Here is a 21,620-nt window from a genome sequence, read left to right on the forward strand (position 1 = left end):
AATTTGAAAGCCTCTATGAGTCCCTGAGCTCCCTCATATTCACCTAGTAAATCTCTAACTAGTATTAAATATAGCTTTCCCTCTGTACCTTAGCTTCTAACTGGGTTTGGGGAAAAACACTTGAATATTCTGACTGGTCTCGCTTTAAATACCTTACTATAAATTTTAAGTGGGTGATTCCCCACTTGTAGGTCTATTCCATTCCCCCATATGTTCGCTCTTTCATTTTCCAAAGTGATTCTTTCATATCTTCTCCTTTCCCCACCAACTGCCATCATCCTCTTCTGTCCCTCATAGGTGGTTGTTGACAGAACCACATACTTGACTAGGGAAATAGAAGCAGTCAAAAGGGAATATTCTCATGTTATATATTATCATCACCATGTCCATGTGGCTTACAGTGTGTGCCCTCCTTCCTTATGCTCTGGATGAAGTATCTCTGCCCCTGTGGAGCCCACCTGAGCTCCAGATCCCATACCTGCTCCTTCCTACAGATTTCACTCCTGCAATCATTCTCATTATCTTTTGCATCACCAATTTATCTCCCTCTACTGGGCTATTTCTCTTAGTGGTTAAATGTATTCTAGTATCTTTCACTGATTTTTAAATAAAACTTCTTGACACTCTAGTTCCCCAGCTACTGCCCTGTTTTTCTGCTTTTCATCTATACTTCTTTAAAGAGTTGGGGTCCTCATTCCTCACTTGCTATTTTCTCCTCAAGCCATCCCAACCTGGTTTCTCATTTTACCACTTGATCTTCTTGTCAAGGTCACAATGATTACCTCATTTCCAGGTCCAGGATGACTTCTCTGCCCTCACTCCACTTGATCTCTCAACAGCATTGGACATACTTTCTCCACAGTTTTGGGATGCCCCACTCATCTACCTGTCTTTCTACCCCACTTGCCTCTTTTGAGTCTCCTTTGCTGGCCCCACTTCTTCCTCTTGACCTTCTGTATTCCTCAGAGCTTGATCCCAGTCTCTCATCATCTCTAGTTATATTCTCTCCATACCTGATCTCCTCTAGGCCCATGGGTTTAGATGCCACCCATATATGAATGGATTCTAAAAATAGAGTTCTAGACTTATACCTCCAGCTGTCTACTTGTCCCTTCAAACCTGTACACTTTCCAACCTTATCTTCTCAGTCAATGACTCAAGGCCTGAATATCCTTTTTCCTTCTTGTTTCACATCCAGTCCATTAACAGATCTTGTCAAGTTTGCTTTCTGGATATATCTCCAATCCACCTACATCTTCTACCCTCACAGCTCCCACTCTAATTCAAGCCACATAAATTCTACCCTAAATTTTTAGTATCTTCCAAACTCCACTGGTCTTCTTAGAGTCCATTTTATACATAGCAGCCAGAGTGATTTTGGAAAACATAAATTTGACTATGCTATTTAATTGCCTAAACCCTTCAGTAATTTTTCATCGCACTTAGAATAAGTTCCAAACTCATCACAGCCCACAAGGTTGGACACAGTCTACCTCCTACCAATCTGCCATTCTCATCTTTCTCTCCCCGCACCCCTCCGATGCTTCAACCACATTGGCTTTCTTCCCTTCATTTGAATGCACCAAGTTCATTCCTGGCTTCAGGCCCTGCATTTGCTGTTCACTTTGTCTGGAACATTTTGCTCTCATATCTTCACATGACTGACTCGGTCTTGTCATTCAGGGCTCAGCTCAAATGTCAACTCAATTCAAATGATCATCCATTCTAAAATAGCCCGAGCAGGCATAATTATATTATTTTGTTTAATTTTCTTTATAGTTTTCATCCTTCTCTGAAATTCTCTTATTTGTGCACTAGCTTTTTGTTTGCTTCTCTGTACCCCCACCATTCGTGTGTGTGTATGTGTGTGCATGCACGTGCATACATACACACACAGGTAAGGTGTGTGACAGCAGAGATCTTGCCTGTCTTGTTCACTCCTGAATAAATGCCTGGCACTTAGTAGAAGCTCATTAAATATTTGGTGAAATGTAAGTGAAGATAAAGGAGTAGATATTGTCAATCATGCCAGGAAGAGGCAGACACTGGAATGGGAAACAAACACTCATAAGGAGGGGCACTTTGATGGGTATGAGGAGAGAGACTCTTTTCTCTGATGGGATCTTAGGGCTGTGGCTTGGATTTTGAGACCCTGGATCCTACAACTCAAACCTCCTGCCCTGGACTGGGGGAAGTCAGGCACCGTCACATGTAGGCAGGCTGGTAGAAGGCAGCTTGCTTCTGCTGCCTGTAGCAGGCCTGGAGCTTGGCTGAGAGGCAGCCCTTGTACTAAGCAGTGAGGTGAGGCTGCTACATGGAGGCCCACGAGGATGGGCCTGGGCCTGTGAGCTGTAGTTACAGTTCTAAGTTGTTGCTGTAGGTAATTTCTGCTGTCATCTTCCTTATAGGGTTTTTAGGGAAGCTTTCTCCAAAGTTACAGCTTAGTCTCAAATGTTCTTTGTGGAATTAATAGGGGACTCTTTGCCACCTTGAGAAGGAGTGGTCAAGGAGAGGCAGTGCCTACAGGAGCAGCCATCCCAGCCTGCAGAAGGCAGTCGATCAGGGCCTGAGTGGTGGTCCAGGGCTAGAGGCAGCCACAGACTGACAGGTAAATCACCCCAACTGTTGGGGAGGAACAGCCAAAAGGGAAATGAAGACTGGTTTGCATGTGGGTGATCATTCAAAGTAACAAAATGCAGTCTAATAATAGAAATGCAACCTTATTTGTGCTCACAGACTGGTAAAACCTGAGATGCACCTAGGACATTAGTAAGACTGCTCTTCATGGCTATGCATGGAGGCGGGGGCGTTAACAGACATGGGGGGCTTCCTGTCTTCTGCTCAGTGAGCTCTGCTCAAAGCACAAATTAGGCAAGACTTAAGCAAATAACTGGGCAGGATAATTCAGGAGGCAGTAGGAACAGTCATTTAGAGTTCAGTTTTGGCGTGACTTCCTGACTTAAAATTGCAATTTGATCATTTGGAATGTGGGCTTGGACAATTATTTAGCTTTTATAAGCCTCATGAAATTTAGTGGCACCTACCTGGTAGGGTTGATGTGCAAATTAAATGAGATAATCCACGGAGAGCACTTAGCCCAGTGTTGGGTTCATAGGAAACATAATACATGGGAGCTAGTTTTTCCGATCTATGATTAAGTGCCTGGAGGATCTATCAAGGAGGATTAAACAGACGGTGAAGGGTGTTTTCCCACAGTGACCTGATGGCATGTCAGGGCTCATTTATTTATCTGGAGAACACCAAACATGATTTCATATTCAGAGTAGACGTTACCTGAATCACACCATTGGTTCTCACAGGCTCTGACCACTGTAACAACAACGCCCGGCCGTTCTCTTGCTGTTCTACGGTAAAGTTGCTCAGTCCACTTGGGGAAGATTCTAGGGTTTGAACCACAGTCCAGGGGCTTGAAACTTCTCCTGCCTGGTTTGTGGCCACAATTCCAATGTGATATGTTGTGAATGGTTCTAACCCAAACAGGTGGGCTTGAAGGCTCATTCCCTGCACAAAAATTAACAGGTTAGTTTTCTTTTAGAAGCTGCTAACAGTTGCTGGAAGATCATTCTCTGACCAAGGTATAGTAGCAATGACAGCAAAAATATCACAACAGAGTTTTTGAATTATTAAGAAAACAATGTGTTTTTTTATTGTTCTTCACACCTGAATAAATTATCTAATGTTGTGTAATTTCAGACATACACAAAATATGGATTAGATAGGATCCTTGCCTTTCCAGAGTTTGCAACCCAGAGGATGTGATATATAACATAAAAAAAAAAAATCTTTGATGCTTCAGGTCAGTGCTACATCCAGCTTATGGTGGAAATCAGTGGCACCAAGTTTCATGACAAAGAATGGGATAATCTTAAGGGTTTGGAGATCTAACTGGAACAGTTAATCTTCAGCACCATTTGTTTACACATACGACTCTCTCTAGTCTCCCTCTCTCATTCTCTTGGTATTTATATCTTACAAATGCAGTAAAACAGACACAAGAAAACAAAACAACAAGCAAACTGAACTATGAATGCACAAACACTGTTCGAGAAGTCTACTAGTGATATCCATGTGAAAATATTCTCATTTGTTAAAAACACCATAACTAGAACCATCAAACTTACCAAAAGTAATTGTTAGCTAGGCTTTGAGAGTTTGGTTTTTGTTGATTTAAAAGAAAAAAAAAAAGGATAGTAGAATTAAGGTGGTTTTTTTTTTTCTTCCTGCTTGGAGAGAACATTTAACATATTTTACATAACTAAAAGCTGGAACTAAAAGTCGTCATGTTTTGAAAGAGCCCAAGGTGCTCTTTCTACATCTGGGCTGGATGGATATGTCTGTTTACAAATAGCAATTATGTCTGAAAGTGGACCGTTAATATGTATATAGGTAAACACACACACACACACACACATACAGACACAGAAACACCCAGAGACACACAGACACGCAGACACATACACACTTTCTTTTGCGTACTATACGTGATTAATCATGAGGAAGTTTTGACTCGCTTAATGGGATATTTATGCTTAATGGTGTGTAAGATCAGGTTTGGTTTATCAGATGTTTAAATATGACAGTTTTCAATTGTCTTCCCCTTGGTGGATACAAAAGGACAAATGGGGGGGAGAGAAGAGGAAGTTATTTCTGAGAGTAGATACCTGAAAGCATCAGACAAAATTATGTGAATGGAAATTCTCCTTAATGTAGAGGCATCCAAATATTATTTTGAATAAAATCTAAAACAAGGTGGCGAAATCGAACTGAACCATTTTCCAAAAAACTGGTCAGACAAAACCAAAACACATCGCAGAAATAATTTTTGACACTGTTTCCTCACATTCTTGGTTATAAGTTTCAACTGTTAAATGTCTCTTACTATGTGTTAAACACAAGCAGAGAAAATAGAATTTCCTTTATTTATCAAAAACTTGTAAGTTAATTTTCCTCTTTCGATAAGTCCCATTATGATATTACATGCTAACCTCTTGAAATCTTTTAATATTTAAACATTTGCTAAGTGACCAGACTCTGAAACAAATTTTATAGAAATACTAATTTCTCTTTTTTAAAATATTAAAAGTTAGATCATAAATATTTAAAACTTATTTCTCCACAACATTGGATTGGTCTTTTAGATAAATACAGCACAGAACTAGAATGACCATAATGAATATTAAATCTGAAGATGCTACAAGTCCCGATTGCAAACATTCTTTCCTGATAAATGATTCCTTTTCTGTAGAAATAGGGCAAACACGGGCAAGATTAATAATGCAAAAAAGAAAAACTCTTTGTTCAGAATATTCAGTAATAGATGCCAAAAAAGCATAAGCTCCAAAGCAAATAGTAATCACCTCTAACAGATTATATATAAAAAAGGTAGGCTGTTGGGGGACATTTAGAGATAGCTTTTGTCATAAGAAACATGAAAAGCATGTGGGCTATAAAGCAAAAACATATGTATATTGTCAATAGCAGCACCTGCTCAATTAGAGTTTATTTCAGAGCTGAGAATTCCATTCAGCCCCTAGATGGCAATACTACCAAACACTTTTGGTAACATGAGTACTTAATGATTAACAACTGGCATTCAGTCATCCAACACACTCCAGGCAACCATTAAAAAAATAACAAAACTGATTTCATTATAGATCCTTTTAATAAACATTTATAGCTCAGATCCTCAGAAAGCAGAAGTATTCAGAACACCCTGGCCTCAAAACATCCGCCATCTAATGTAGAAATATGACCTGCAGATCTCAAGTCGAAGTTCGTGCATGCCTGACACAGAGATCTTTAGAGGTTTATTCCTACAAAAGGTGATTACAGTAGTTGTTTTGCTTACTTTGGTCTGTATCTTAAAAGAAAAAAAAAGAAAGAATCTCATATTGTAAATGTAAAGGAAATGTAAAGGAGAATTTTTATCCATAAATTTATGCTGAGGACAAGTTCTCACATTGTGTTGTTATTTCTGAAGAGCTACAACACACACACACACACACACACACACACCTTAAATAAGCCTCATTAATGACCATGCTTTTTGTCAATGTTTAGTAAAGGCCACATATAAAAAAATGCAGAAAATTTAAAAATGGCAAGACGATCCTTACCAATATATTCTTCAACATTTAAAGAAATCATTTACATTATTCTCTCTTGAATGGATTTCCAACACCGAAGTTCACTATTTTAGAATCCTGCTGTAAAATTTGGGCAGAGTTCATTCTGCGGATTGGGTTGTATCTTGTCTTTTTATTCAGTTACTTGGTTTTTTCCCCTTAAATTCAGATTTACTTGAACACTGTCTACCTTAAGTGTTTTGGATTAAATTCCTTCCTTTGGGGATGTAGTGTTCTCCGCTATTGACTAGTGAAAGTCATCATTAAAAACCCTTTTCTTCCCTTTCATTCCTCTGCTCCCCCTACTTCCATCCCCTATGGAGATGATCTTGATTCAATACTTTTACTTCTTCCTCCTCATTGTCCTTATTTTGCTCCTTCTTTCCCTCACTCTTCCATCTTACTGATTCTTAGGAGATAGATTTCTTGTTATCCCCAATCTCTGGGCTACAAGCTTGTGCTCACTTCCCATCTGTCCTTGTCCTTCCCATGTTCACATCCACCTAATGTTCATATTTTTATTCTACAAGTATTTAACTACTTTTGTTAGGCAGCAGGTGGAAAGAATGATTCAACAGAGGAAAAGAGGCATAATCCAGTCTCTGCAATCTAATATTTCCAACGAGACTTAGCTTTTTTTTTTAAAAAAAAACTTACATGCATAATGGTCAGAGTCTGGATCCAAATCCGTATGTCCTTTTATGAGACATAAAGACAAGACTCTCTGGAACACTTTGCCAGTTGAGGTTCTGCTGGCAATTTGAACTGCATTTTAACCTCTCAACTCTGCTCCTGGGGGCACATGAAACTACTTGGAGTCTTCAGCAGTCTGACAATTTTACACCATCTCCTCTGATTATTTTTGATGACTTGAAGTGCCCCAAAGGTGGCCATGGGGTCAATAGGTTTATGTAGGTTGAAAATGATCAAAAATTACCATTGATCTGTAGCTGTCAATAAAAGACTGCGTGGGGAGACTCCCTGCACAAATGTTTAAACTGCATAAAGCAACCTAACTTAGTCATCTTTGAGTCTATTGATCTGATGATCCAGCAGTTTCCAAAGCTTTCCCTCTGGTCTTTGTGGTGCATTTTCACTGAACCCACTTACCTTGGCCCTTAGGAATCTTTTTACCCTGCTCCTGGTAATGAACCAAAACAGTGGCATAGAGGTACTGTTGTGCTCATCAACAGAGTATTGTGTGTGCTTATTACATGTTGGAAAGGGTTAATCTTCCTGGTCACCATCAACTTCATTCCCAGCTGATGGGGTTTCTTCTGTCCATACTTCTTATCATGGCTTATCATACACTCCTCATTTTAAAATGTGTGACTTTTGGCCTATAAATCCTAACCCGGTTACAGGATTCTTTTCCTTGTTAGTTATCATGAATGCCAAGATCCAGAGAATATGTCACATCAAAATTTTGCTTTGTTTTGTATAAAGAGAGCTTCAGAGGAATCTAAATTTAATTCTATTAACCTCTGTTTTCCTTAGTTGAACCATTTGGGTGCTTCTTCTTAGTTTTATCATAAGTTATAATTTTCCTATAAATATAACAATAAACAAATAAACAAAAACAATAAACAATAAACAAGTTTCTGGTTTAGACTACAAATAAAACACGAGAAGTAGGAAAAGCTCTTATTTACTATTATTTACTATTACTCTTATTTACTATTGCCTAAAAGCCATGGCTTTGGACAGAGTACAGCCATTCAATAGGATGATTTACATATTTTAATGCTGACAAATCAACACAAAATATTTTTGTAGATTTCTGAAAGCCAGATCATTTGAGGCATGGGTTCTGGAGGTCTATCTTCCTTTCCATTTATAAAGTTAATGTTTAACTTCTCCAAAGTTGATCAACATATTTATATCTAGTACTCATTTTGTAGAAGTCCCATCAGTCTCAATACAGAAGTGATCTTTTATTACCCATAGCCAAATAATAGCCTTGAATACTTATCCATAGTTATCTAAGTATGAGACTTCCAAGCCTGCAAAATGTTAATACAGAAAATTTCCACTGATTTCACATGTGATTTACTTTACCACTGCTATCTCTGCCTACAAACCTCCTGGCTGATAGGACAAAGACATTTTTTGATGGCACACACATACATGCAGTGTTGCTCCTGAATCAAAGATTGATTCATAATACAAGAAAGGTAGAAGAAAACCCTTTAAGTTCATGGTCTGTTGTTTTACCTGCATGAAGTGTGTGCATGTACTAGGGGGCATTGCTAAGTTGTATGACAGAGCTGCTAAAATGGTTAGTAGAAACATCTAGTATTGTTGGTCTGTAGCTACATTCAATTTTTTTTTTAGATTTATTATTTATTTATTTATTTATTTATTTTAGAGGTGGGGGGAGGGGCAAAGGAGAGGGAGAGAGAGTCTTAAGCACGCTCCATGCTGAGAGTGGAGCCCAATGACGCCAGGCTCGATCTCATGACTCTGAGATCAGGACCCGAGATGAAACCAAGAGTCAGATGCTTAACCAACTGAGCCACCCAGGCATTCCCCGCCCCCCCCCATTCGGTTCTTTAAACACCTTTGTGCATCTAGTATGTACAAGATTCTATAAAGTTGCTGTGGGGGAAATAAGATGGATAACAGAGGCTCCTGACTCTTAGGAGCTCATAATTTACTAGAGCAGGTCAATAATAAACATAGATACACACAATTTGGAGTGTGGTAAGTGCTGTAGCAGAGTGCCAGGGAAATACTGAAGGCACACTTCTAATTGGGAAGGGAGGAGGCTGAGGAGTGGGGCAGACTTACTTGGGAGGTGGCATCTGATATAGGTCAGGAAAGATGCAGAGTTTGAGTAGGTAAAAACATGTGAGTGATTAGAAGAAAGAACAGAAGAAAAAATGCAGGATGGGTTTGAGAATGAGCTGGGAGCTGCATGGAGCCGAAGTATAGGGAATAGAGGGGATTTAGGCTGGAAAGAGATTGGTGGCAAGACTGGAGAGGGCTATGAAAATCGCCCTAATTTTTTTGGATGAAAATTGGTTAGGAAACACTGAGTAGCATTAGGCAAAAATGTGAAGAACCAATTTGGTATAAAGAGCAATTTGAGAGAATACAATGCAATTTGAGAGAATAATGGGGTGTTAAAATTTTGCCCTATTGTGGTATGTAGGTCATGGTCAGTGACTGATGAAATAAAACATCTGCCAGGAATTAATTAATGAGTTCATTTAGATATTATTCAGCCAATAAATATGGATCATCATATATAAAAGATAATAGGAAAGTATTTTCTTAGGAATAAGATTTTAAAAATTTTTATTGAATGTTTGCTCTATCTCAAAATTTGTAATTATTCTTTCAATGCAGATGCTTGTCTTTTGATCACAGTCAAAGTGGGGATTATAAAAACGGGGCTGAGTCGAAGCCAATTATACTGTCCTCTGTCCAGACCACTATCAGAATCACAGGTACCTGGTCTGTTTTTCTGACAGCGGGCACATGTTTGTGTGGAGTCATCCACACCCTTGCACTGGTCACTTGTACATATCAAACAGCTACGAGGCAGCTGGAAAGGTTAGGGACACTATTGATGACCACACATAGAATGAGACCAAAAGCACACACAAGTGTTAAAGCATTCCTAGCTCTGGGTTCTAACTAACATTCGAAGGCGTAGTTTGAAAGATCTCAAGAAAGTAAAAATGCATATCCTCCTTTTAAGTAATTATGATATGCATTATTATAATTGATGATTCAGGGGCCATTTGTTGAAGCAATTGTAAATTTCAAACCAAATGTTCAGTTTGGAGTATGCATATGCTAGTGCTAGGAGTGTGCACTTTTATGTCTTTACTCCCACAAATACCTGTTTTGTATTTGATATGTAAAAGAGGGGTTTTCATTTTTTCCTCTCTCAGAATATATCATTCATTTTGTAATGGGGGGGTCAATGCAAAAAGAAGATTCAATTCACAGATTTTTTTCTTCATGGACAAATGGGCTCTATCAATTTAATCTATAAAGCAAAAGCTAGAGTTCTTGCGAAATGAACGATGATGCCTCAGTTACCATAAAAACATTGGAGAAAAAAAGAATGGTTTCGAAATGGCTCATTTTTCAAAGGAGAAGAGGAAAAAAATTAAATTTGTGATAATTAAATTTTAAAGTGGCAAATCAGTCACACTAAATATTAAAAAGCAGTACTTCTGATCTATCAAAATTAAAAATGTGCATAGTCTGTGACCCAGCAATTCTACTCTGGTAATCTATTTTATGGCAATACTAGTAAAATTGTACTAAAATATATTTAAAAGAATTTCATTCCAGCCATAGTCTTGTATTTACTCAATCTTTGATGAAGGACATATTTATTGAGGGCTTCCTGTGTAATAAGCAGCCTCTGAAGCTCTGAGGACAGAGCAGAAAGCAAAGGATACATGGACACTGCCCTCTTGAGTTTTACATTATAATGGGGAAAAATGGGCAATATATAAGCAAAATAGAGAATTAGAAATGGTGGCAAATTATGAAGGTATTAAGTAGAGTATTAAAATAGAGTTTGGGTTTAGGTGGTGGGGAAGAATGAGATTCTTTGTTTAAGACGGGTGATTTGGATCTTTGAAAAAGTTCCATTTAGGCAAGAATGCTGAAGAAACCAACCATGTAAAGAACAGGAGGAGAAGCTTTCAGGCGAAAGGGAAGAGCTTGGTATTTCTGCTGACAGTGAGAAGCTAGTGTGAGTGAGAGGGAGGGTTGCACAGGATAAGGTCAAAGTGATGGGCAGAAGTCAGATGGTGAAATCTTGTAGACCAACATTAGAGAGTCTGATTCTAATTTCAATGGAAAATTATTGAAGGCCTTTAAGCAAGGGAGTGACATGATTTATTGTAGGTTTTAAAGAGATCATCCTGGCTGCTCTGTGGAGAATATATGTAGGGGGTTGTATTAGTCTACTCAGGCTGCCATAACAAAACATCAGTGACTGGCTTAAAAAACATTATATTCTCCTAGTTCTGGACGCTAGGAGTGCAGATCAAGGTGCCATCAGGCTTGGTTTCTGGTGAGGCCTTGATTGTGTATCTACTTGATTGTAGATAGTTGCCTTCTTACTCTGTCCTCTCACAGCCTTTCTCTGCATGCACATAGAGAGAGGGAGAGACCTCTGGTGTCTCTTTTTCTTCTTATAAGGGCACGAGTTTTACCAGATCAGGGCCCATTCTTACAACCTCATCTAACTTTAATTAATTCCTAAAGTCCCTACCTCCAAATACAGTCACATTGGGGGTTATGGATTCAACATATGAATTATGGGGGAACACAATGCAGTCCACAATAGGGGTCAAGAGAAGGAGTGGCTTTTGCAAAAGTCGGGAGGGGTGCTAGTTTCTTGGTCTGCAGTGGTAATGGTGGAGATGGAACTAAGTGGATGGATTTATGTTTTGGAAGTAGAGCCAAGAGAATTATGACAGATTGAATGTAGAAGGAAGGGGAAAGAGAGGAATCAAGGAGGACTCTCGGGTTTGCCTTGAAAGAAAGGGTGGATGGTGGTACCATTTAATGAGATGTGGAAGTAAGAGTAACAGATTTGGGGAAAGAGGGAATCATTTTGGCCATATGAGGTTTACATATCTCATAGAGCTATGAATCTCTAGTGCTGAGTAGAGACTAGGTTAGGAATATACATCTGAGAGTCACTGGACATCTCTCCTCAAATCTGGTCTCAAATCCAATGGCCTTCTCAATCTCTCCACTTTTATTTCTAATACATCTCAAATTTAACAAGTCTTAATATGATCTCTTGTATAGTTTGTATTATGTTAAGTAGGTTAAAGTGGAACTATATATCTCAGAATCCCATTCTGTGGCAATCACACCTTAAGGTGACCATGAGTTAGTTATACCCTGGTAAAATTCACCTCCCCTTGAGTTCAGGCAGGACCCATGACTTACTTCTAAACAATGGAAAATGAGGTATCACTCATATCACTCACGTGAATGTAGAGACACCATCTTAGCTGACTGACAGCAAAATTCTCCTGTTGGTCTTGGGGGAGGAAGCTGCCACCTTATGAGAGGGCTGTGAAGATCCCTGTGGCAGGGGACAGTAGATGGCCTCTAGGACCTGAGGGCAAAGTCAATAAGAAGCCAGCAACCCCCAAGGCCTAAAACCACAAGGAAATCAATTCTGCCAACAATCTGGAAGAAAATACTTCCTTAGTAGGCTTCAGATGAGAATGCAGCCCAGCGGGCATCTTGATTGCAGAACAAAGGACCCAACTAAGCCACGTCTAGACTTCTGACCCATGTGACTATGATAGAACAAATACGTATCTTTTTTTTTTTTTTTAAAGATTTTTTATTTATCTGAGAGAGAGAATGGGAGACAGAGAGCATGAGAGGGGGAGGATCAGAGGGAGAAGCAGACTCCCTGCCGAGCAGGGAGCCTGATGCGGGACTCGATCCCGGGACTCCAGGATCATGACCTGAGCCGAAGGCAGTTGCTTAACCAACTGAGCCACCCAGGCGCCCCACAAATACATATCTTTTTAAGCCACTAAGTTTGTGGTAATTTGTTCTGTGGCAGTAGGAAACTAGTGCACCATCCCTTTATGGTTCTGGGTTAAAGTTGGTGAGAGATTTGGAGGATGAAGTAAAGAGGCAACCATTATTCCCTGAAGTTCATTGAGGCTAGATGTGGAGATAAATAGGCACAGAGGTCCAAGTTTCAGTTTATCCTCATTCTTTTTTGCTCCATATCTGGGCTCTTCCTTCCAATTGCTGACTGTGGGTGGCCGTGGGTCTACAATTTAATATTGGCTTCAAAGGGATGGTAACTACACAGAGGCACAACTTCCCATTGGTGTTGCCACAAATTTCTTCCTGACAGTTCCATTTAGGCGGCTGGTCATGCCTGGCTTCTTAGACTGGATGGGTGGCAGCTCTTTTATCCATCCTCTTACTCCTCTCTCTGGATCTTCACTTCTCCAGCTCTTCCCACAGTTTTGTGAATTCTAGCTCCTGTAGGAAATCCCCTATGCCCATACCCATACTGCTCAGTTTCCTCAACTAAAATGTGTCAGATGCACCCACCAAAGCTGCTTCACCTGGAATTCTCCTTTTTTTCCTAGATGATGACAACTCCATCTGTCCAATTTTTTAGGCCAAAAACTTTAGATTCATCCTCTCTTTCCCTCACATCTAAAGCTAGTCATTAGGAAATAATTTTGGATTTATTTAACTTCAAGATACATCCAGAATCCTACCAGTTCTCATCACCTTTACTACGACCACCCTGCTCCGAGACATTCTCTTCCACTTCCATCACGCAATAGTCAACTTAACTGGTCTTTTAACCTTAACCACCACCCCCATCCACACAACAACCAGAATGATATTTTGAAACATGTCAGACCACGAGGCACCTTTGCTCAAAACCTCATAGTAGCTCTCATGTCATTCAGAGTAGAAACCTGTTCTTGCCCACCCTCTAATTTTCCCTGTAACATCACCTCCTACCTCCCTCTCCACATGCAAGCTGCACTACGGCCACACTAGTCTTGTTATTGTTCCTCAAATACATCAAACAAGCTCCTGCCTTCAGGGCCCTGAACTGGCTGTTTCCTCTGCCTGCAACCCACTTTACCCACAAGACAGCTTGGGTAACTTCAGTTCATCTTTTCATTGAGCCACTTCTATTTAAAATTGCAATCTGCCACTTTCCTCCCCCACTCCTCCCATTTTGGGACCCCTTCTCTTGCTTTCTATTTTTCTCTTTTCCAAAGCCTTCATCCCTCATTTCTAACATATCATGTAATCTATTAATTGATTACGATTATTATTTATTCTTTCTTTCTTTTTACTAGACTGTAAGTTCCACTGGAGCAGAGACCTGTATGTGTTTCATTCTCTGCTCCAACCCAAGTGTCTCTAATTGTGCCTCATAGAGAGTAAGTGCTCAAAAAATATCTGTGCTATCAATGAATATGGACAGGATTGAAAATGAAGGGATGGGGTGAAGAAGAGAGTGCAGAGTGGGTCTAAGAGGAGTCTGAGAAGAGAGTTAGGGAGAGTCTAGGAAGAGAGCATAGGTAGAGGAGAGGGCCCAGCACCAAAGTCAGTGTCAGAAGCAGGGTGAGGATGAGAAGTTCAAGCAGAAGAGAATGAGTCAGTAATGAAAACTAAGAAGAGACCAGTGAAGTAGGAAGAAAACCAGGAGAGTGCAATTTCACGGACACCAAAAGAAAAGGATATTTTGTAAAAGGAGGTGTGGTCATCAGTGTCAAATGATGCTGAAATTTGTTTTGTTTTGTTTTGTTTTATGATGTTGAAATGTTAAAGAAGTTGTACACAGAAAGGTCTTTGGATTTGGTGGCAAGTGGTCTTGAAATAAGCCTTTTAGTGGAATGTAGAGACAGAACTCTGATTGGAGAGGAAGAGAGAACCAGATGTGTGGAAGGAGAAGCCTGGATTATTAACATAACTCTTTTGAGAAGTTGGCTGTAAAAGAGAACAAGGAAAGAGGATGGTAGCTGGAGGGGCCTGTGGGCCTGTGTGGTCACATTTTTTTTTTTTTTAAAGGGAGATACTAGAACGTGTTTGTATATTGATAAGAATTCTTCAATAATAAGGAAGATATTGTTAATTTAGAATTAAATATCAGGACTTCCTTTTCACTTTGCATGTAGAAAATAGGTTAGCCAAAGTTTTGCATATGGCAAACGGATATGGATGTGCTCAGATATCAGCCAATTAATTTGGAGTTGGCCTTAGCCTCTGTAGCAAAGCCATGTTTCATACTAAGAGCTGCCATCATTGTTTGCTTAGCTCTTTTCATAGATGAATTTGGAACAATAAACATCATCAAAAAATGAAGTGGTAGATAAACTACAAGGCCCATTATCTATTAAGAACAGGTTCTTAATCTCAGGAAACAAACTGGGGGGTGGCTGGAGTGGTGGGGGGTGGGAGGGATGGTATGGCTGGGGGATAGACATTGGGGAGGGTATGTGCTATGGTGAGCGCTGTGAATTGTGTAAGACTGTTGAATCACAGACCTGTACCTCTGAAACAAATAATACATTATATGTCAAAAAAAAAAAAAAGAAGATAGCAGGAGGGGAAGAATGAAGGGGGGGAAATCGGAGGAGGAGATGAACCCTGAGAGACTATGGACTCTGAGAAACAAACTGAGGGTTCTAGAGGGGAGGGGGTGGGAGGATGGGTTAGCCTGGTGATGGGTATTAAAGAGGGCATGTTCTGCATGGAGCACTGGGTGTTATATGGTGATTAACATAATATAATAATAAAAAAAGAATAAACCAAAAAAAAGTGTTGATACATTAAAAAAAAAAGAACAGGTTAATTTTTAAAAAATGTTTTAATTAAATTATTACTTTTGATAAATTGTATCTTCCAAGTGAAGAGTACACAATGAAAGTTATGTACCCAGTGGTAAAAAAAAAGTTTTTTTAAACCTTTTTCTTTAAACAATTTATTATCAGTTTACCATTTTCTTGTCTATCCTTCCCAAGATAGGTAATTACTTTTGAGCAGAGGTTTTGCTTTTACGTATCAGACCTGGTGTAAAGAACTTCACGTGCATTATCTCATTTCATCTTTGCAAAAGAACTATGAGGTTGATAATATTACACATGAGGAAACTGAGTCTTAGATGAGTTAAGTAACTTGCCCAGAGACACACTGCCAGTAAATGGCACGGTTACGATTTTTTTCCTATATTACATTGAGTTCAAATGTTCTTGTCAACTGTGATAGTGGTTCTAACATCTGGGTCCCAGGACCCATATTTCTTAAAAACAATAGAGAATCCCCCAAATCTTTTATTTCTGTGCTTTACATCCACCAATACTGGACCATATTAAAAATTAAAGCTGAGGAAATTCTAAAAGAAAAAAAAAGAGAGAGAGAGAAAGAAAAAGAAAAAAAGAATACAGAAGCAGGTATTCTATTAGCCACCAGAGTGGCTATATACAATATACAATATACAAACACGTTCTACATCATCACACTTCATGTAGCCTCTGGAAAACTCCACTGTACACTGTGAGGGGATGAATGTGAAAAAGAGACACAATGTCTTAATATTAACATGAAAATATTTTCGACCTGGAAGACCCCTTGGAAAAGTTTCTGGGACTCTAAGGTGTTCACAGACCCTACTTCGAGTGCCAGTTAACTACATTATACCCTGCTTTAATTGGCAGCTCCAATGAAAGATTAATCAAAGATCTGTTTGAACTTTTGTGCTGTGAAGAAAAGAGTCTTATATTTCCAACTTTTGATAATACACTCATAATACTTGTGATTAAATATGAAATATCTATGTATACATAAGTCTTATTAGTAAAACTTTTAATTAGAGTTAAAGAGTCAAAGAATGATGAAACTCTATTCTACTGCCTCACTTTGTAGTTGAACCTAAAGTCCAAATGGTTTAAATAACCTGTACAAGATCTTATGACCCATCAATACTAGCTTTGCAATTGAGTCTGAGATTCTCAACTCATGTATACACACTCTTTTTCAATTAAAATTAACATTATTTGCTTGAAACAAGAAGTCCCAAATTTCTTTGTCATAAACATTGCTACTTATGAGAGAGAATGGGTTTGAATTTACTCCTAAATTGACCTTTTTTCTTAGTGGATCTGCTACTATATTACATTTGTCTGTTCGTGGTGTTTTTCCTCTCAGTACAAAGTGAACTTTTGTTTTAGGACTATTTCTTAGCCTCACATTATCACAGTTTCCTCATATGTAAAAAGGGAGTAATAATAATAGTACTTACCATTTTGAGTTTGTAAACTTTAGTGAGATAAGCCTTGGAATAATGCCTACCATGTAGTAAGCATTTAATAGGTGCTAAATTTTATTATTATTATCCTAAGCATCTAAGAGATGCTTCTACACATAAGATATTCAATAAACAGTTCTGGAAGATATGAATGAATAAATGGATGAGTCTAAAGCAATGAATAACTCATAAGGCATTTTTACTGCATAGCACCCTGGCTTGTATGGAGAATATATGGAGGATGATATTTTGAAAAAAGGCATAGCATCTCATGAAAGTAAGCACATCTTTTAAGTTAAATTTATAAACATTATCCTTGTAAATGTTTTTTAATGAAGACCTAGTAGGTACTGGATAAATGTACATTAAATAATTGAGTAAACTGTAAATTCTTTCTTGTTACTGACTTCAATTATTTGGTCTTTAAAAATTTATTTACACACATGTACATAAAAACTAGATCACATAATAATGAATATGATTTTTCACCTTTATCTATAGGGAGTACTGTGTTCTTACATAACCTGAAATTGGGGGTGAGCTGAAAAAGATAATACCTTTCTCCAGTGAAGAATAAATAATACCATTAGATGGTATAGGAAATTTGCACAGAGAAGTTGGTGCTTTAAAACACAAAATGACATTTTCCAGAGAGTCTGGGCTATTAGGATGGCAGAAAATCCTTCAGGCTCCATGGATCAAGTTATCCTTAGAAATATGAAAATGTGAACAATTTTTGATAAATGTAAAAATGTACATAAAATGAGCAATTCTAGAAAAATAGAAAAAATTAAATAAATGCACTCAATAATAGATCAATAAATAAAACAAAGTCCCGAATCAGCCCCCTACTCCAAAAATGCCTGGAACCAGAGAGTTTACCAGTGAAGTTTTTTGTTATTGCTTTTAATTAAATCTGTGAGTAACAGATAACTGATATTATATACAAAGTGTTTAACCAAAATTGATTAAATGGACCAGAGACCGAACTCATAGGAAGTTGGGATAATATCAAAATCGGACAATAGCATAACAAGAAAAGTATGTTATAGATCGAAATCACTTGAGATTAGATGAAAAAGTCTTATTAGCAAATAGTGTCCAATAGTATATTTAAAAGAAATATTATGATTATACAGGAGTTAGCCCTTAAAAATTGATTTACATATGATTACTTTAATTAGAATTTAAAAAATTCTACAACCATTTATAATAAAATCTCTTAGCCACATAAAAATAGGAGAAATTATCCTTAATCTGATAAACAGCATATACTAAAGTCATATAGTAAATCATATTTAGTGATAAAGCCTTATAAATTTCACTATTAATATAACAATCAAGTAAGACAGGATACCCTCTCCATAACATTTTTCTAGATATGTCTCTTGAGGCAAGGGAAACAAAAGCAAAGATAAACTACATCAAAATAAAGTCTTCTGCACAGCAAAGGAAACTATCAACAAAACTAAAAGACAATTTACTGAATAGGAGAAGGTATTTGCAAATGACATATATGATAAAGAGTTAGTATCCAAGATATATAAAGAATTTATACAATTCAACATACTCAAAACAAATAATCCAATTAAAAAATGGGCAGAAGACATGAACAGACACTTCTCCAAAGAAAACATATAGATGGTCAACAGACCCATGAAAAGATGCTTAATATCACTTATCATTAGAGAAATGAAAATCAAAACCACATTGAGATATTCCCTCACACCTGTTAGAATGGTTAAAATCAACAACACCTGTTGGTGAGGATATGGAGAAAAAGGAACCTTCTTGCACTGTTGGTGGGAATGCAAACTGGTGCAGCCCCTGTGGAAGACAGTAGTGAGGTTCCTCAAAAAATTAAAAATAGAACTACCCTATGATCTAGTAATCACATTACTGGATATACACCCACAGATACAAAAACACTAATTTTAAAGGATATATGCACCCCAATGTTTACTGCAGCATCATTTACAATAGCTAAATTATGGAAGCAGCCCAAGTGTTCATCAATAGATGAATGGATAAAGAAGATGTGGTATACATATACAATGGAATATTAATCAGCCATAAAATGAATGAAATCTTGCCATTTGCAACAACATGGATGGATCTAGAGAATATAATGCTAAGTGAAATAAGTCAGTCAGAGAAAGACAAATACCATATGATTTCACTCATATGTGGAATTTAAGAAACAAAACAAATGAACAAAGGAAAAAAAAGAAACCAAAAAACAGACTCTTACCTGTAGAGAACAAACAGATGATTATCATAAGGGAGGTGGGTGGGAAGATGGGTAAAATAGGTGAAGGGGATTAAGAGTACACTTATCATGATGAGCACTGACTAATGTATAGAATTGCTGAATCACTATATTGTACACCTGAAACTAATTTAACACTGTATGTTAACTATACTGGAATTAAAATAAAAACAAAAACTATTAAAGAAACAGGATGCTCTCTATTCATTACTGTACTGGGAATCGTAGGCAATGCCAGACCAGAGAGAGAGAGAGAGGGAGAGAGAGAGAAAGAGAGACGAGAAATCCAGCAGAGAATATTAGTGCTTATCAAAAATCCATTTACTTTTCTACATTCCTCAGCTTCCCTACACACATAAAAGGGGTTATACAACTAATGCATGTGGAAAAAGGGATGTTAGCCACTTTCAGTCCTGGGCCTCAAAAACATCTCACAGAGCCCTCCATCATGCTATTCCTTATCATGGTCTGTCCTTAATATAAGATGGAGAAGGGCAGCCAAATCCACTAGTGCTTTCCCCACCTTTATTGTGTTAAGCACTGATATTTGGAGTTTTATTTGTTACCACAGCATTTCCTATCTTATCCTGACTAATACAAACATATGTGTTTGAAAGGATAAGAAGTATGGATATTGACTACTTAAAAAGTCCAAAGCATCTAATAATAAATTACGATCAAATCCAGAAGTCAATCGTATTTTCTAATAAGAACCATGACACTCAGATTTTAAAACTTACAATGTGTAGTTACAGAAAAGGTGGGACATGGTGTAGTCTATATTCTCGCCGAGAATATTAAGTTAAGGGGAACAGAAACTCTTCTTGACTTGTTTAAGGAGAAAGAAAGTGAAAGAATAGAATCCACGCACATGAAATACAGCTTTGTCTCTTTGAATCTGGAAATAGAAATACCATAGGATCTAATAATTCCATTACTGGGCCTTTAGCCTCCAAAAATGAAAACACTAATTTGAAAAGATATATGTACCCCTATGTTACTGCAGAATTATTTACAATAGCCAAGATGTGGAAGCGACCCAAGTGTCCATTGATAAATGAATGGATAAAGAAGATGTGAGATATATATATAATGGAATACTATGCAGTCATAAAAGAGGATGGGATCTTGTCATTTGTAACAATTGAATGGACCTAGAGGGTATTATCTAAATGAAATAAGTCAGACTGAGAAAGAAAAATGCCATATAATTTCACTCATACGTAGAATCTAAAAAACAAATGAATAACCAAAAAAAAGCTGAATCAGAGTACAGAGAACAAACTGATGGTTGCTGGGAGTTGGGCGGATGGGCAAAATGGGTGAACGGGAGTGGGAGATACAGGCTTCCAGTTATGGAATGAATAAGTCACGGGAATAAAAGTTACATCATAGGGAATATAGTCAGTGCTATTTTAATAGCGTTGTATGGGGATGGATGGTAGCAACACCTGTGGTGAGCATAGTATAATGTATAGAGATGTTGAATCACCATGTTGTACACCTGAAACTGATGTTACTGATGTTACATTGTGTTACATTGTGTATTAACTGCACTTAAAAAAAAAAAGAAATTGGAAAACTGTCAACTTGGAGTTTCTTTCTTTTGAGGCTGCATGATATTTCCGTCTTCTCTTTCTCTTAACTTGCTTTATTTCTTATTGCCTAACATGGAAAGCAATTCTCAGTCTAAATAACCTTACAGCCTCAGAGTATTCTTGGCCATCTGACCACCATCTCTGTGTGTCTGCAGAAAGAGAGGATCTGAGTGGTTGTTAGTTGGGTGATGGATTTGCTGGTCTTGGGTCAGCTGAAGAGGGGGAGGGTCAGATAGTAGAGATCTATGACCCTAGGTCTCCTTTTTCAGTATCAATTATTAAGTGGTGACAGATCTTGGTGAGAGGATGTATGGTGATCCTAAAACAAACACTCCCAATGAAGGTCATATCTTTGATATTAGACAGAAACATGGCTAAGGATTGCTAAGACTGTCTCTGGAAAGACCTTTCTTCTTGGCAAAACTGATTAGTGATCTGATTAACATCCTATCTCTTAGATTTGAAGCAGTCCTGATATCTATATGTCAAAGGAATGCTGCAGAATCAGGTAATTTATTGTTTAAATCTGAGTGTCAGTGACCTTTCAGTCTTTTGAGCTGCTCCTTCCATTTTCTGTAACTCCATTGCTGCTCTTACATGAATGCCCATATCCTGATTTCAGGGGGTTTTTTCATCCCTGTTCACATAGCTTTAAGGAGAGGAAATCATGGTACCTTCAGATAGAAATAGCTAATTTTCGGCCTCCCAACTTCTGAATGTTTTCCAACCTCACTTACTTGCTCTCCTAGATTCTATTTCACTTCCAGTCAAGTGGAAGAATCAAGTGCCAACTTTTCTTTTCTTTTTTT

General features: G+C 37.9%; 1 protein-coding gene across 1 annotated transcript in view; it reads right to left on the reverse strand.

Moving 5' to 3' along the window:
- USH2A (usherin) overlaps positions 1–21,620 on the reverse strand; it is a 602,856-nt gene that overhangs the window by 42,833 nt on the left and 538,403 nt on the right. The window contains exon 51 of the mRNA XM_081823209.1: positions 3,295–3,522. Within this exon, the coding sequence (XP_081679335.1) occupies positions 3,295–3,522 (228 nt within the window). The remainder of the gene's footprint in view (positions 1–3,294; positions 3,523–21,620) is intronic.

The sequence above is a fragment of the Leptonychotes weddellii genome, chromosome 6, assembly GCF_054177405.1.
Source record: "Leptonychotes weddellii isolate Sample4059 chromosome 6, ASM5417740v2, whole genome shotgun sequence".
Lineage (NCBI taxonomy): Eukaryota > Metazoa > Chordata > Mammalia > Carnivora > Phocidae > Leptonychotes > Leptonychotes weddellii.